Raw genomic sequence first — 16736 nt, 5'->3', positions numbered from 1 at the left:
CGGGATCTTTTATGTGGCCTCTAAACAAGTTACTTGAAAGCTGTTAGTGAAGGCTGACCTAAAGGCGCCTGTTTCTACTCTGGTCACTAAAAAAAAAAAAAAAAGCTTATGCAAATAGGGCGCTCCTTTATTGGCTACTTTCTCTCCCTGCATGCAAATTGCGAGGATCGGCGGGCGTTGTTCCACCAATGAAAAATCCCAGCGTTTTCTTCATTGGCCGACCGCTACTTGGGCATGCAAATTAGAAAGCCCGCCGATATAACCAGGCGATGGGGCACCCAAAGGGCGCTCAGGTAGTTTAGGTTGCCCAATGGCTTTCGCTCTTCCTCATCCTTGGAACGGCTCCGGACGGCTCTTCTCCGGTTCCTCGAATAATGCCTCCGTGCGGGGCAACTCCAGCGGTTCCGACGTTCTGTTAAGCCGGCTTCGTGCGGTGCTCCCGGCAGCCCGACTGAGCGTAGCGGCGGCTCCTTCTTTGCTGGGCCCGGCCCGGCAGCAGGAGGCGCTGCAGGGGTTGAACGAGCGCCTGGCCGGCTATCTGCAGCGGGTGCGGGGGCTCGAGGCGGCCAACCGAGCCCTGGAGGAGGAGATCGCCGCCATCCGGTCTAGCAGATCTGGGACGGTTGGCCGTAAAGACTGGGAAGCCTGCGAGCAGCCCCTGGCTGCGCTGCGCAAGCAGGTGAGGGGAGAGTAGTAAATAGGACGGGTGTGTGTGTGTGTGTAAGAGTTCCCCGAATAATAGAATTATTTTATTGGCCAAGTGTGATTGGACACACAAGGAATTTGTCTTGGTGCAAAAGCTCTCAGTGTAAATCAAAAGAAAAGATACTTTCGTCAAGAATCATCAGGTACAACACTTAATAATAGTCATAGGACACAATTAGAACAGAATAGAATAGAATTCTTTATTGGCCAAGTGTGATTGGACACACAAGGAATTTGTCTTGGTGTAAATGCTCTCAGTATACATAAAAGAAAAGTCAAGAATCATAAGGTACAGCACTTAATAATAGTCATAGGGTACAATCGGCAATCAAATCATACTAGGAAACAGTTAATATAAATCGTAAGGAAACAAGCGACAAAGTTAACAGTCCTACAGTCACAAGTGGGAGGGGATAGGTGATAAGGAGTGATGAGATTAATAGTAATAGTAATGCAGACCTTGTAAATAGTTGGACAGTGTTGAGGGAATTATTTGTTTAGCAGAGTGATGGTGTTCGGGGAAAAAACTGTCCTTGTGTCTAGTTGTTTTGGGAGTGCAGTGCTCTACGGCGTTGTTTTGAGGGTAGGAGTTGAAACAGTTTATGTCCAGGATGTGAGGGGGTCTGTAAATATTTTCCCAACCCTCTTTTGAAGAGAAGAAGCATTAAAACCCCCAGAGCAAATAGGATGCAAAGAAAGAAATGTGGCTCCGGCGAGCACTTTGGGGACGTGCTGGAGTTTGAGCAAAGGATCATCTTCAACCTGGCACTCTAAAAGTACCTTAGTGTTTGGTTCCCTTGATTCCAGCCTCTCTTGAAATTATGGGGATCGAAAGAGAGGCTGTGGGATCAAAACAATCATTGTCAATGATTGGATTTGGGTCACAAAGTAATGGCCCAAACCCCAGTGGGAGGGAGAGGAGGCAATCAGGCATCGACTGGTTATAGCTATTCATTTTACTGTGTTATTTTTTTACTTTAGCTTTTCTTCTTAACCAAAGGTGAGTATTGGGTGGCCTAAGCATATCCAGTTTTACTCTAATAGTGATTTTATAATCTATATCTCTCTATAATCACAACACACAATAGATTTTAAATAGGTGCAGGAGCGATGCGTGCTGCCTTGGGTTAAAAATAATTAATACAAAAACTAAAAATGCTACCGTAGTCTTATATGTTCTTGGAGCTCTCCCTGTTGGATTTCACAGACTTCTTTATCGTATCTGTATCCCATGGCAATCATAAAATAGACTCTTGGTGGCTCATAACACAACAAAAGTACCTAATAATAAAAATGAAAAGTACAGAAGTATGCAGATGACCAGATAAATGTTCATATTTTAAAGAAATAGTGAATCAGGATCATCTGTCAAATCTAGATGAGTCAGAGGAACAAGCTGGACATAAAGGAGTTGCAAGAAGGATGGTATTCTAAATCTCAAGTATTGGTATTTCAGAGTATTTCAAAATGCTATTGAATAGCTTGTTCTATCTGGTATTTCCAGATGTGTCTACTCCATCACCCAGGCGATGCTGATTGGAGGACAAAGATTGGAGAAAACTGTTCCAGAGTCTTTGGAATCCTTTAGATACTGTTGTAACCTCAAAACAATTCTAAGTAGTAGATGAAACTGCAAAACTTCATCATTAGATGGGCAATTAGTAGAAAAGGTTAGAATAAACACATTCCAAATTCTTTGTAGGAAAGGGAAGAGGGAAACTGCATGGGAAACCAACATCTTGTAAATGATGGGCAAAGAGATATATTGGGAAATGGGCTGCAGAGCTACAATTGAAAGATTTAAATTGGATGCATATTTTTTTAAAAAAGCAATATGAAGAAGTGGGAACATCTCTAAGGAACTTTAGAAGACTTTAGAAGAAACTTTAGAAGAAGTACAACTTGCCTCGTGGTGTAACTGGAACAATCTGGAACTGAACACACTCAAAACTGTAGAAATGGTGGTAGACTTTAGAAGAAACCCTCCCATACTACCACTTCTTACAATACTAGACAACACAGTATCAACAGTAGAGACCTTCAAATTTCTAGGTTCTACTATATCACATGACCTAAAATGGACACCTAATATCAAAAACACCATCAAAAAGCACAACAAAGAATGTTCTTTCTGAGCTAACACAGAAAGCTCAAACTGCCCAAGGAGCTGCTGATCCAGTTCTACAGAGGATTTATTGAGTCTATCATCTGCATCTCTATAACTGTCTGGTTTGGTTCTGCAACCCAACAGGACAAGCAAAGACTTCAGAGGATAATTAGGACTGCAGAAAAAACAATTACTACCCACCTGCCTTCAACTGAGGACCTGTATACTGCACGAGTCAAAAAGAGGGCTGTGAAAATATTTACAGACCCCTCACATCCTGGACATAAACTGTTTCAACTCCTTCCCTCAAAACGACGCTATAGAGCACTGCACATCAGAACAACTAGGCACAAGGACAGTTTTTTCCTGAAAGCCATCACTCTGCTAAACAAATAATTCCTTCAACACTACTGTTACTGTTAAACTTCTCATCACTCCTTATCACTCATCCCCTCCCACTTGTGATTGTAGGACTGTAACTTTGTTGCTTGTTTCCTTACGATTTATATTGACTGTTTCCTAGTATGATTTGATTGCTGATTGTACCCTATGACTATCATTAAGTGCTGTACCTTATGATTCTTGATTCTTAACGAATGTATCTTTTCTTTTATGTATACTGAGAGTATTTACACCGACAAATTCCTTGTGTGTCCAATCACACTTGGCCAATAAAGTATTCTATTCTAAAAAAAACCCTTGACTTAAGATTAAAAAATACAAACAGTAACTACCTGGGGGATGAGAAAGATGCATCCCTACAGTGAGCTCCTTTGATTTGTTTGCAGCAAATGGGGATCATTTGGTGAATTTGTTGTGACTGTACCAAACAGTTGGGTGATCTCTGTTTCTATACTTGCAGCAACCATTCTTATCATCACAGCTCCAGAGGCTGGGTTGCAGGTCTTTTGGAGGGATGAATGGCTTGTTGTTTTTCTTTTAATTCTCATTCATACGAACAGCTGGATGATTCTTTTTGCAGGTGCTTGAACAAATGCACAGAATTGGAAGGTCATAGGCAGGTGGGGGCAGGGAGTCAGGTTAAGGGGAGTTTTATTATTTCAGGACCTACTGCAGCTCGGGGCCATGGTGGTGATCTTTGTTCCTTGCTTGTCTTATGAATGGCAGGTTGGGTTGCTTTGGAAAATATGGGGAATAGGTGTGGTATAGGTATAAAACTGTCCTTAGTTGTGACTATGTCCTGCTGTAATCTGTTTAAAAGCACCCATGCAAGATACCACACCCTGTTTTCAACCGGATTTTGCTATAAACTAATATTTACTTGAATAAACCCCAAACAAGGAAGGGAATTACATAAGAGGGCAGCCCAAGTACAGGATGATTTTCCATTTTTGCCCAAGACAAATTGTTTTTTTTTAACTGTTTTATTTTTTCTCTTCCGTGTACAGTTACCAAAATAAAAAAGGATCTTGGATTCAGACTCACATTATATCTGGTCTGTAATGATTTATCTGGCATTCAAATTGTTCTCAGCTCCTGGTAACCAGAGATCGATTTTCTCCACAAGGCTCCATTCCTGAGCTCAGGTCTTCCAATCCTGCTCCTATCACCATTGTAATGGAGCCCATGTGGCTGCATGCTATCCTTTTCTCTTACCTTCCATCTTTTCCAGGGTTAAGGGCTTTTCCAGAGAGCTGAGTCTTATGTGGTTAAATAATGGTGTAAAAAAGATTGCAATCCTATCCTCTAAAATGCCCTTTTCTCCTGCCTTAAAATGCAATCGTTTTAGTTTACTTTAAGGTTACCAAGTCTGGGGTGCAAAATAAAGAATAGAAAATTAGAATAGAACAGAACAGAACAATAGAATAGAATTATTTATTGGCCAAGTGTGATTGCACATACAAGGAATTTGTCTTCGGTGCAAAAGCTCTCAGTGTACATAAAAGGTATAAGTGATAAATCATGATCATAGTCATCGTAAAAATACATCATAAATCATAAGATTCAACACTTAATGATAGTCATTGGATACTAACTAAGCAATCAACATAAATCATACTAGGAAACTGAATAAAACAATATAAAGCATAGTAATACAACAACAAATATACTCATAGTCATAAGTAGAAAAGGAGACAGGTAATAGGAAAGATGAGAATAATTAGTAATATAGCCTTACTACCATAAATAGTTTTGACAGTGTTGTGGGAATTAGGTGTTTAGCGGAGTGAGGGCATGGGGGGAAAACTGTCTTTGTGTCTAGTTGTTCTGTTGTGCAATGCCCTATAGTGTCGTTTTGAGGGTAGAAGTTGAAACAATTTTGGTCCAGGATGTGAGGGGCCTGTAGATATTTTTACAGCCCTCTTTTTGACTCGTGCAGTATACAGGTCCTTGATGGAAGGCAGGTTGGTAGAAATTGTTTTTTCTGCAGTCCTAATTACTCTCTGAAGTCTGTGTCTTGTTTGGTTGCAGAGCCAAACCAGATAGCTACAGAGATGCAGATGCAGAGTCAATAATTCCTCTGTAGAACTGTATCAGCAGCTCTTTTGGCAGTCTAAGCTTTCTGAATTGGCGCAGAAAGAACATTCTTTGTTCTGCTTTTTTGATGACATTTTTGATGTTAAGTGTCCATTTTAGGTCTTGAGATATTATAGAACATAGAAACTTGAAGGTCTCTACTATTGATACTGTGTTGTCCGGTATTGTAAGAGGTCTGGTTGACAAAGTCTGGGTGACAAAACAACCACCACCACAATGAAAACCCATGAAGTCATTTATTGGTTAACTAGATGTTTGCAATGTGGATCTGGTCCTCTAGGTTTAATTGCTAGTCTTGAAAGTCAGTTATTTTTACCATTGCAGATTTGTTTCCTGGAAAATTATATATCTATTGCATTGTTTTTCACTCTTTTGAAGAATGCAAATTTCTACTCAGTTGATTTTTGGACTATTAAAACGCCAAGACTGATAGGTGCTGAAACATGCAGCAGCCAGTTTAGATCAATGGCAGACATTCATACATTTTTTCAACAACAACAACAATAATAACCACCAATATGTCATGAGCCACTTATTGCTAGTCTGCAATAGCCAGTCTCACCTAAAAGTTCCCAATGGTCAGACCAGTCCTATTTTACGTTATTCATTCTACTCGTCCACTTTTAAATCAGGACAAGTTGTTCCTTATAAGAATCATAAGAATGCTGACATAGTTACTTCTGGGTGTGTTTGGAATACAAATCAACAATGTGTTAAAATTTTATTTATTCACATTTCTATCTAACCCATCTTACGTAAGTGTCTCTGGGCAGTTTACAATAAAAGAAATAATATTGTGATGTAAATCTGTTAAAATGTAAATACCTTGATCAAAAATGTGTGGCCTTGGATAGATGGGAAAAAATGAAGTAACTATATGTGAAAAATTTACAATGGACCCTAGAAAACCAAATCCAAGCAGAAGGAAGATTCTTCTTTCAGGCTGAATCTGGTAAAATGACAATGGGCTCAATTTATCTCTGAGTGATGACCAACACCCCCCCAAATTGTTTTAAATTATTCAAAATGCGAGGGAGTTATCTTGATTTTTGAAAGCATATATGATCCCCCCCTCCAATCTATGGATAAAATAACTTTATCCAAAAGAAACATTTGTTTTTTGGAATAAATAGTTTCCCCAAATGTCTTAAGATTATATGTGATTGTTTTCTCTCTTGGATGTGGAGAGATAAATATCCCATATAGAGCAAGTATACCTACTATTCAATTCATAATGAATTAAAGAATGAATGAAATGAATAAAATAAAATAAAATAATCTGATGTAATAAGTCATTGGACAGCCCCAAGTTGCCAGTAGAGGCTGCTGATCGGCTAACACTGAAGCCTTGTCCTTTGCATGGGAACCTGACTGAGGCTCAGGCCTTGCTGCCTATATTTTACTTTCAAGAGATATATTTAATTAGAATAAATTTTCTGTGAGAATTCAATTTATTACAATTTACAATCTCACTTGATTTAACTACAGCTCCCGAAATTAATTTTTAGCTCAAAGCTTAGCCATGATTCATAATCCTTTACAGTGATATTTCAAATTATTCATAATTCATTAATGATATACTCTATTAGGACATTCATGATATTTTTAAATCCCTTGTGTGCTAATATGTATTTTACTTATTCTTTTTATGGGTCATTTATTTCTGTTTGCTTATGCTTTTTCTTGAAAATGTCTATAAAAATACCTGCAACTTTTCTCTCACAACCAGAGTTTCATACAGATTGTTTATTTTTGCAACAAGGATGATGTTTAAAGCTTGGGCACCTGGAACAGCAGGCCTGATTTAATACGCTGTGAGACATGATCCAGTTGAGATACTATCAGCCTGTAGAATAAAGTTAATTAATGTGACAGAACAATTTGAATGTTTGAGTTATTGATATCTTAACAGCTAGGTTATTTATCAACCACCAGATGGCATTTCATAAGTGACTCACTCTGGTCAATATAATAGTTAATCCTCCCTTTATTTTTATAACCTGGGATATGCAGATCAAAACAAAGATATTAGTTTGCTTTGCAAATATTTCAAATTATTTGGACAGCAACCCAGTGTTTGATTACAAGATCTGGCTGGTTTCAGCAGGAGTTAAGAAAATGAGATTGACCTGGAGGAAGGCATAATAAGTCAAGACAAAGTCACTAGAGCTAGTTAAATCAACCTTACATTTTGGACTACCTAACTCCATATTGTTGACCCTTGATTGGCAAGAATTTCCTATGGTTTTTCCCATCTTATCTAAGAATCTATGGAATGAACTTGAATGCATGTCACACACTCTTTTGGAAATAAGAAAAAAAAAGTTTGAGAAATTGCAAGGCAAGTCTCAGTGCAGCTGTAGTCCAAATACAATAGGATTTGTTTGCTACAAAACTCTTCTGAAGGCTTTCTGAAGAGTTTTGGCTTTCTATTTCCACAAGAATCATTACGTTCAGGAGTTTAAATTAAGTATTCTAATGAAGACACCACTCCCTTAAAAGACATTTGTGTATCTTCTGATGGAAGAAGAATGCTTGACAGTATGTACTTTAGATTAGATCCCAGCCCTTCGATATGACATATGTCATTATTCAAATGATACCTTGCTATTTTATTAGAGTTCTACACATAACAGTTTTAAGTAAAACAATGTTTCTATAGTCTCACAATTCATACAAAGAAAAATCAGGCATACGCCAATTATTATTTTTAAAGGAAGGAACAAATAAACCAGCTGTTTATTTGGACAGATCTAAAACACGAGAAGAGGGTAAATTTGGCAAGAGTACTCTTTATCTCGAAGTAAAACCGAATGAATGCAATGGCACTCTTTTTACATAGGTTGTGCCATGATGTTATATTTTAAGAGTTCTGTCTCTCTGACAGGTTGAAGAGCTGAATATGGAGAATGTCAGGCTGCTTCTGCAAATTGATAATGCCAGGCTGGCAACAGATGACTTTAAGCACAAGTAAGCAATAATGTTCTAGTACCTTTGTTTACGCTGTCAGTAAGTGCTGATAACATGGCTGCCTATATACATCATGGCCTTGTTTTGTAATCTATTATTAATTATATTTGATTTTCCCATTCCAAAATTCTGATCTGTGCAGTTCAAGAATAAACACCTATTTGGCTTTGAATTAGAAAGCTCTGGAACAATGTTTAAATCAAGCTTAGGCTACCTCTTGGAGGCCAAGGGCTACATTGAATCATTTGGGGAAAAACCACTTGTATTTTAAATTGCAGGAAACTCTGTGTTGACTAAAAAGGACTTAGTTGCAGGATAAAAATTTTTGAAGAGCTGATTCAGTTTTTCAGAAGTCTGAAATATAGGGTGCTAGTCTTGTCCCCCAAATAAATAGTTTATTCAGCATCTTGAGAAGTTGTAGTTCCATTAGCGAAAATGTATAGTAGCTGCCAACTTGGCAGAAAAAATGAGATACTGTGTAAATATAAGTAGTTGTCTACAGCCTCTTTTTCAGATCTGTAGTAATAATTTATGTTAAAAAGAGACATGCAGCCTAAATTATGGTTGGAAGCATATATTACCCTTATTTATAAAGAACAATCAGACCCACAAAAAATTCAAAACGATAGACCAATATCACTTTTAAATGTACATTACAAAATAATGGTTACAATATTGGCGGAAAGATTAAAGACAGTATTAAGTAGAATTATCCACACTGATCAGAATGGCTTCCTCCCCCATAGGCAAATAAAAACAAATACAAGAACCATTATGGATATATTAGAATATTATGAAGTATATTAAACCAATACTTATGAAGTATACTCAAACCAATGGCATTGATATTTTTAGACGCCCAGAAGGCTTTTGACAACCTGAATTGGAACTTCCTTATTAAACAACTGATAGGCATGAAATTTGGTGAAAATTTTATAGGATTTATTAAGACAATTTATAACATGCAAACCGCAAAAATATTAATAAATGGGGAAAATACAGATACCATAAAGATAAATAAGGGAGTAAGACAAGGCTGCCCCCTAGCTCCTCTACTGTATATATTGGCAGAAGAGACTCTCTTAGTACAAATTAGGCAAAATCAAGAGATTAGAGGACTAAAAATTAAAAAAGAGGAATATAAACTCCAGGCATTCGCCGATGATATGGCATTTATATTAGAAGAACCCTTAGAAATGAGCCCTATACTACTAAGAGAAATAGAAGAATATGGAAAGGTGGCAGGGTTAAAAATTAACAAAAAAACAAAAGTGTTAACAAAAAACTGTACAAAGGAGCAGAAGGAAGAAGTAGCAAATAAATCAGGTATGCAGATGGTAAATAAAGTAAAATACTTAGGGATCTGGTTGACTGCTAGATGTTCATCGATTAAAAAAGATAACTATGATAAGTTAATCATGCAAATAGTTAAAGATTTAGATAATTGGGCCAAATTGCAGTTATCGCTATTGGGACGTATTTAGATAGTAAAAATGAATAAAAACTGTTGTTCCTGTTTCAGACAGTGCCAGTCAAGTTGGAAAAGAATTTTTTTGTAGAATTAAACAAATGTATATCTAAATTTATATGGCAGAGGAAAAAACCCAGAGTGAAATATAAATTATTACAGGATGCCAAGAAAAAAGGAGGATTTGGGCCTTCCAGATTTTGAATTATATTATGATGCTGCTATAGTAAACTGGCTTAAGGATTGGGTTAAATTAGAAAATAGAACATTATTAGTATTAGAAGGTTTTGATCTCCAACTTGGCTGGCACGCCTCATGTGGGATGGAAAATCTAAACAACATTCATATTTCCAAAGGCACCATGTAAGAAATGTGTTGTTCAATATCTGGGGAAAGATTAAAAAAAACCACTACCCAAAGGATCCATTGTGGCTATCTACACTGGAAGCAGTCACATATCCAAATCTATTGGATTATGAAAATATTGTCAGGTATAAAGATTTACTATATGATACTGGAGAGCTTAAAAATAGGAACCAAATACAAATTCAAGGAAAGGAGATAGCATGGTGGCCCTTTGCACAAATATAAACCCATTATAAAAAAGACAGAGAAAAATTTGGCTTTAATATGACCCCACAAGAATTAGATAAAATATGGCTAGGAGAGGAAAAGAAAACAATTAGTAAAACATATAAATCTTTTGGATTACAAATTAAAAGAAGAAATAGTCACAGAATCTATGATAATTTGGGCTAAAAACATGGGTCATAGTATTGAATAGTATAGTATTAGATAAGTGGGAACACATCTGGCAAACAAATTACAAATTAACCCTGTCAGTTTCATATAAAGAAAACTTATACAAAATGGTTCATCGCTGGCACCTACCTCTTGCGAAACTGGCTAAGATGTTCCCCAACCTATCACCCAACTGTTGGAAATGTAACTGTGCACGAGGAACATTTTCACATGTGGTGGACTTGCCCATGTGTTCAGAAGTTTTGGAGGAATATTAGAAATTGGATTTTAAATATAACAAAACAAAATTTAAAACTTGAACCCGAAACCTTTCTGCTAAGTATGAAAGTTTTAAACATGGAGAAAAAATATCAATATTTAATTTTGCACATTATAACTGCGGCCAGAATAACCTACGCACAAAACTGGAAACTGTTTTTCATTCCTTCAGAGGATAGATATGGTAATTAAAAAAAATACATGAATGTGCTGAGATGGATAGCCTAACCAAATTGTTAAAAAATAAACAAGATAGTGACTATTATGAAATATGGAACATTTGGTATGATTGGTTAAAGAAAAGGTAATATTTGATATTTGGATAAGTTATGGAAATGACAGAAGACGTGCATTTAATTATAAACTACATAGAGAAATTAAAACATTAAAAGAACAATGGAGTTATTGTAACAAGGCAGATCATGTCAATGATAAAGAAAATTTTTTTTAGCCATTGCTCAATATATGCTGTAAAATTGTGTGTGTGTGTGTGTATGTATGTGTGTGTGTGTATATATATATATATATATATATATATATATATATATATATATATTTATATATATATATATATATATATGTTTCTGAGGTTCTAGGTGGTTGTTGGGGTTTTCTCCGCGTAAGATTCGAGTATCTAGGCACGCGTTTCGATGAAGTCTCATTCATCATCTTCAGGCTTTGTTTCCGGTTCTGTGCTTCTCAGAGTGATCTGAGAAGCACAGAACCGAAACAGAAGCCTGAAGATGATGAATGAGACTTCATCAAACGCTGCTAGATACTTCGAATCTTACGCGGGAGAAAACCCAACAACCAAAGATCCATATATACACACACACACACACACACAAATATATATATATATTTATATTGATTTGTCTGTTTTAAATGTATGTCAAATGAATGTTTTTTTCTAGAATAAATTTTTTTTTAAAAAGAGAGAGATGCGTCTACACTGTTATGCTCTTCACCCTGAATGGACTATGTCCTGTATTTCATTTGGATTTCTTGTCTCCCATTCTAGGTTGGAAGCAGAACAGGCTGCATGCGACACTGTCCAGAAAGACACGCAAGGATTGCGCAAAATAATAGATGACACCAACTTCCTACGTTTGAAGCTAGAAGGGGACCTGGAATCCCTCGGAGAGGAACTAGCTCATTTGCGCAGAAGCCACGAGGAAGTAAGGCCCATCTTTGCAGTTCCATAGTTTCCAAAAACAGCTGTCTGTCTCTAGTCCATCAGCATACATGACCTCTTAAAAATGTCAGAGAGTTTTCCTCTTAAAAAATGTCAGATGTGGTTCCCACCCACTCCCAACCAGAATTCAAGCAAAGAAGAAAGGGAGGTAATTGTAAACATAAAAGAACCTGCATTTATAATAAATTTATTGCATAATACACAGGGTTGGTTCCAGTAGGTGATAGGAATTAGGGTGTGATGTTGGAGGCTGCTTATTCCACTTCTTTCCACTGCAGGAGGTAGAGGCTCTCACTGCTCTAGTGGCCAACTCTGATATAACCGTTCAAGTAGACAACCCACAGAAGCATGACCTGAGTGAGATTATTGCTGATATACGCAATCAGTATGAGCAAATGGCTGAGCAGAATCGTGCCGATACCCACGACTGGTACAGAACCAAGGTGAGGACTGGCAGAAAGTGGCTAAAAGAAACAAAGGCTGGACTTTTAAAACATTCACCTACTCCATGTCTGCTGTCCCTGGCTCTTGCAGGTTGACTCCATGTCCCAAGAAGCCAGCATGAACACTCAAGCCCTTGAGCAGGCCCGGAGTGAATTGTCAGACCTTCGCCGGCAGTTGCAAAGCTTGGAGATTGAACGCCAGACTCTCCAGAAAATGGTAAGAAATGCTCTCTTCCCTTTTGGTCTCTGTAACAGTTCTGGATCCAAAGGCGTTTTTCCTTCCAGAATAACTGAATGAGTGTTAGAACACTCCACAAGTTGTTGAGTCTTGTTTAACAGAATCACAGAGTTGGAAGGGATCTTGGAGGTCTTCTACTCCAACCCTCTGGTCAAGCAGGAAACCCTATACCATTTTCGACAAATGAAATTAGGCTGCAGTTGTGGACCCATGTAACTGAGCTTACATCTTTAGAAAATCAACAGCATTTATTTTATTTTCACTTTGGGCCAGGAGCATCATCATCCTGAGGATGAGTCCATCCTGAAGCCTTGTGCTCTTAACTCATTGCACAGCTGTGTCATTTTTGACCGTCATCTGTTTTGTACCAAATTATTTCTGGCTCAGCTGTGGCAGCAGTGTGCGGTGGCTACTGCCGCCGCCAAAAAAGCTAATATAATCCTTGGTTGTTTAAAGAGAGGCATAGAATCAAACTCAAAACGTGAAGTATCAGTACCACTTTATAAATCCTTAGTAAGACCACATCTGGAATACTCCATCCAGTTTTAGTCACCCCATTGTAAATGTTGAGACTTTGGAAAAAGTGAAAAGAAGCAACTAAGATGAGTACAGGTCTGGAGACAAATGTATGAAGAATGGTTGCAGGGACTGGATATAGTCAATGTAGAGAAAAGGAGGACTCGGGGTGACATGATAGCAGTAGTTCAGTATTTGAGGGGCAGCCACAAAGAAAAGTAGAGTCAACTTATTTTCCAAACACCAGAAGGCAAGACAAGAAACAATGGATGGAAACTACTCAAGGAGAGAAGCAACCTGGAATTTCCTAACAGTGAGGACAATTAACTAGTGGAATGGCTTGCCTTCAGAAATTGTAGGGGCTTCATCACTGGAGATGTTTAAGAAGAGACTGGACAGCCACTTGTCTGAAATGGTATAGGATCTCCTGCTTGACCAGGAGGTTAGACCAGAAGACCTCCAAGCTCTGATTCATATTAAAATATTTTTTTAAAAATCAGATAATGAAAACCTGTGGATATTCTGTTTCCATATTTGCAGGGAATCATGCCTCAATATACTTGGGGGGGGGGTTCATAGCTCCAGTTGTCCTAACTGATCAAGTGGAATGCAGCTTTAGAACCCTCTGTAGCAAAATTTGGGATGTGGGGGATGAGTTGCATACAAGCAGACGTATGACTCCAAGTTTAGACATGGGTTTGTGCGTATTTTTCTTTTAGATCCCACGGCGCTTGTATTTTTCAGCTCTAGATTAACACAAGGTACTCTTATGATACAGGTGGATGCTTTGGAGAATACACTGAAAAACACAGAAGATCACTATCTCAGTGGCCTGGCCAATCTGAACCAAGTTATTGCTAATCTGCAAGAGGACCTGGCAGCCTGTCGGGCTGATCTGGAGACACAGTCACGAGACTATGAAACACTTCTGGACCTCAAGACAAAGCTAGAGAATGAGATTGAACACTATCGTGTTTTGATTGAGGGCGTAATAGACAGGTGACAATGGGATGGATCTCTTTCCCCTACTCATCTTTCTTGGGTCCTAACCCATTTTGGAGAATTAAATGTCTTGATTATTCTACTAGCTCCACAGAAAGTTATACGAAACTTCAGCCAAGGGTTGATGCAGGGTTGACTAATTTTCTAATATTAGCCATTCAATGGAGTAACTTCATAACATAACTAACAATTAAAGTAGCTACAGAGTGAGCCCTCGGAATATTGGTTTATTTAAAATAAAACTTTAATATAAATTTGGTCCTGCATTGTGATATAAGACTTTGCTTACTCAAAGGGAAAACTTTAAAAAAAATGGTTATCCAAATGCAGGCTTTGTGTACTTCTTCATTTACAGATAACAACAGGGCAGAAAGTACTGTCAGGGTAGACATTTCAAAATCTGGATAATTCTGATCAGCAAAAGAAATGTCACAAACTCTTTGTTGCTCTTAATGTAGCAAATTAAGGCCGTAAAAGTAATTAACAAACTTCTCTGCTTCCCCATTCAGATATAAATCAGTTTTTCTATGACTCAAGGCATGATTTTTTTCCATTTCTATTTAAGGTTGCAGCCAAGTATAGGGTTGAATAAGTGCTAACTTAACTATTCTCTGATCAGTTCAGATATGAAGGGGAGAAAACCATTCAGCTGATCAGTAGAATACATATTCAGATACAAAGAAAGATTGTGTGTATTTTAGAATGGCACAGATAAAAAATAATCTCAACAGTCTTTCTTTGCCAACCTTTACAATGGAGCTGGTCTCTAGTGAATTTTATCCTATTGAAAGACTCTTGCAGGATTTAATTGTGGCTACCTTGTGAAGTCATGAATGAATAAATTTGTCAATTATTCTAAAATCCTTAAATAGCACCTAGAAAATATCCTGTCTTCACAAAGGTAGCAGGTGTTTGTAGAAGCTGATCTCATGGGTGTTGTGACACAGGGATAAACAAATACGTAGCAGGAAGCACGCCGGGTAAGCAAATTGTTCTAGTGACAAAACACACAACATTTGCCATGTTTTGTATTTGCAGAGGGGATGTGTTGAGCTCAGGAAAAGCAGGTAAGTAGCAGTGGAGACATTAGCACACATAGCTATCTGCTTCTGGCATCTGCAATTTGTCATTCTCATGGTTCATTCTCCTGAGCTTTGGTGCTGTTCTCCACAATCATCATTTTAAAAAAATGCAGAGGCTAAAGATTGTTGGACTGAATCAGTTCAAGTCCACAGGGACTGTAAGCCTTTGTTCTTGCCAGACAACAGCAGTACTACTTTTAGAGAGTCAAAGCTTGATATGCATATGCTCACAAAATCAATGAAGCCAGTGCATTTGATAATAGCTTCCTTCCGAGAAGAGGTGCGTGCAGCCTCTATATAAATATAGAAAGATTAACAAAGGACTCTTGTTTTTTTTTTTAAATTTCAAAGTCAACATTGATTCTTTTAGATACACAAGACAGCACACACATAATTTCCTATCAGTTATTCATTCAGTTAGCAAATCTAGCTTTAAAGGATCTACATAATCTGGTTTAGATAATGGGTCTATGCTTGACAAATGTTCTTCCTAGTCTGTAGTTCTTATCTGCTCCTTATGGCCTTTCCAATCACCTTCCCCATATGTCTCATCAAATACTAATTAATGGGAAAGGACATGGACATACAGCGTACAAGTTTTAGGGAAACCTAAGATTACAAATGAAAGAGGACGATCAGTGTAAGAGGAATTTGTTATCCCTTTTTCCTGCATGCTGTCCTTCCAGCATCCATGCAAAAGGTATTAATATTCCCAGGTCTGCTAAACTCTTGGGAGGTGACTCTTGCTGCTGCTGCTGCTACAACTGCTAACTTGTAAAAATACAGTACTATAGCTAATTTAATGCTAGTTCAAACATGGTCTGTCTCTAATCAATGTTTTTCTACTTTCTGCAGAGATCAGGAGCCAAATAATTAAAAAGGTGGTGGTCATTACACACGAAATTGTGAATGAGCAAGAGGTGACCCAGAGATCTGAAGAAATAACTCAATAGGACTTCCTAAGACTTTACTCTACCATCAACAATTTTTTTCTGTTGACTAAAATAACAACGAGCAATTCAACATCCTGTTGCGATATTTGCTAACTGAGTCATGTTGAGTTTTTAAAAAAATATAATAGAGATTGAAGGTTATTTAAATAATCTTATTGCTGCTGATATTGTGCTATTATCTCTCTTCTGCTCTTCACAATCTTTTGAATGTGGGTATAATTCCTATATATTTGAAAGGAATGGAACAGGCAAATCCATATATATCCTCCAAAGACACAAAAGAAATTCAAGGGCTTCAATGTAATTTTTTTCATAGTACATTCTGATAATTTCCTACTGTATTGAAAATACAACATAAACCTGAATTACAAATAAAAAGCATATCATTCGCTATAATAGCATTTTACTTCTTTACCTGTATGAAGTTTCTGGTTCAAACTCATCAGATTTTTTTCTTCTTTGCAACCTGAGATTTTTATCTATTGAGGGCATGTATTAAATTTTATATACATGGTGTTATATTTCTCTCCCATAACCT

General features: G+C 37.4%; 1 protein-coding gene across 3 annotated transcripts; it reads left to right on the top strand.

Moving 5' to 3' along the window:
- The first annotated feature begins 210 nt into the window (after nucleotides 1-210).
- LOC113441062 (keratin, type I cytoskeletal 18-like) lies at nucleotides 211-16589 on the top strand. Of its 3 annotated transcripts, XR_015740824.1 has the most exons (9): nucleotides 219-679; nucleotides 8199-8281; nucleotides 11791-11947; nucleotides 12243-12407; nucleotides 12499-12624; nucleotides 13940-14160; nucleotides 15202-15230; nucleotides 16101-16274; nucleotides 16307-16430. XR_015740824.1 is itself a non-coding variant. In XM_026707855.2 (8 exons), exons 1-8 carry the CDS (start codon nucleotides 311-313, stop codon nucleotides 16196-16198), a joined length of 1248 nt encoding a protein of 415 aa, XP_026563640.1. In that variant the 5' UTR covers nucleotides 219-310; the 3' UTR covers nucleotides 16199-16589. The 3 variants fall into 3 exon arrangements, 2 of the variants coding, with proteins under 2 accessions (XP_026563641.1, XP_026563640.1); XM_026707855.2 differs by having other exon boundaries at nucleotides 16101-16589; XM_026707856.2 differs by lacking the exon at nucleotides 15202-15230 and having other exon boundaries at nucleotides 211-679; nucleotides 16101-16589.
- Nucleotides 16590-16736: the final 147 nt, after the last annotated feature.

The sequence above is a fragment of the Pseudonaja textilis genome, chromosome 1 (assembly GCF_049901715.1).
Source record: "Pseudonaja textilis isolate UNSWEBS1 chromosome 1, rPseTex1.2, whole genome shotgun sequence".
NCBI lineage: Eukaryota > Metazoa > Chordata > Lepidosauria > Squamata > Elapidae > Pseudonaja > Pseudonaja textilis.
This window is presented reverse-complemented; position numbering and strand designations above follow the sequence as displayed.

Coding starts and splice junctions, on each gene's coding strand:
- LOC113441062 (XM_026707855.2), top strand. CDS start 311: ATGGCTTTCGCTCTTCCTCATCCTTGGAACGGCTCCGGACGGCTCTTC. Junction 680..8,198: donor TGGCTGCGCTGCGCAAGCAG/GTGAGGGGAGAG, acceptor TCTCTCTGACAG/GTTGAAGAGCTGAATATGGA. Junction 12,625..13,939: donor GCCAGACTCTCCAGAAAATG/GTAAGAAATGCT, acceptor CTTATGATACAG/GTGGATGCTTTGGAGAATAC.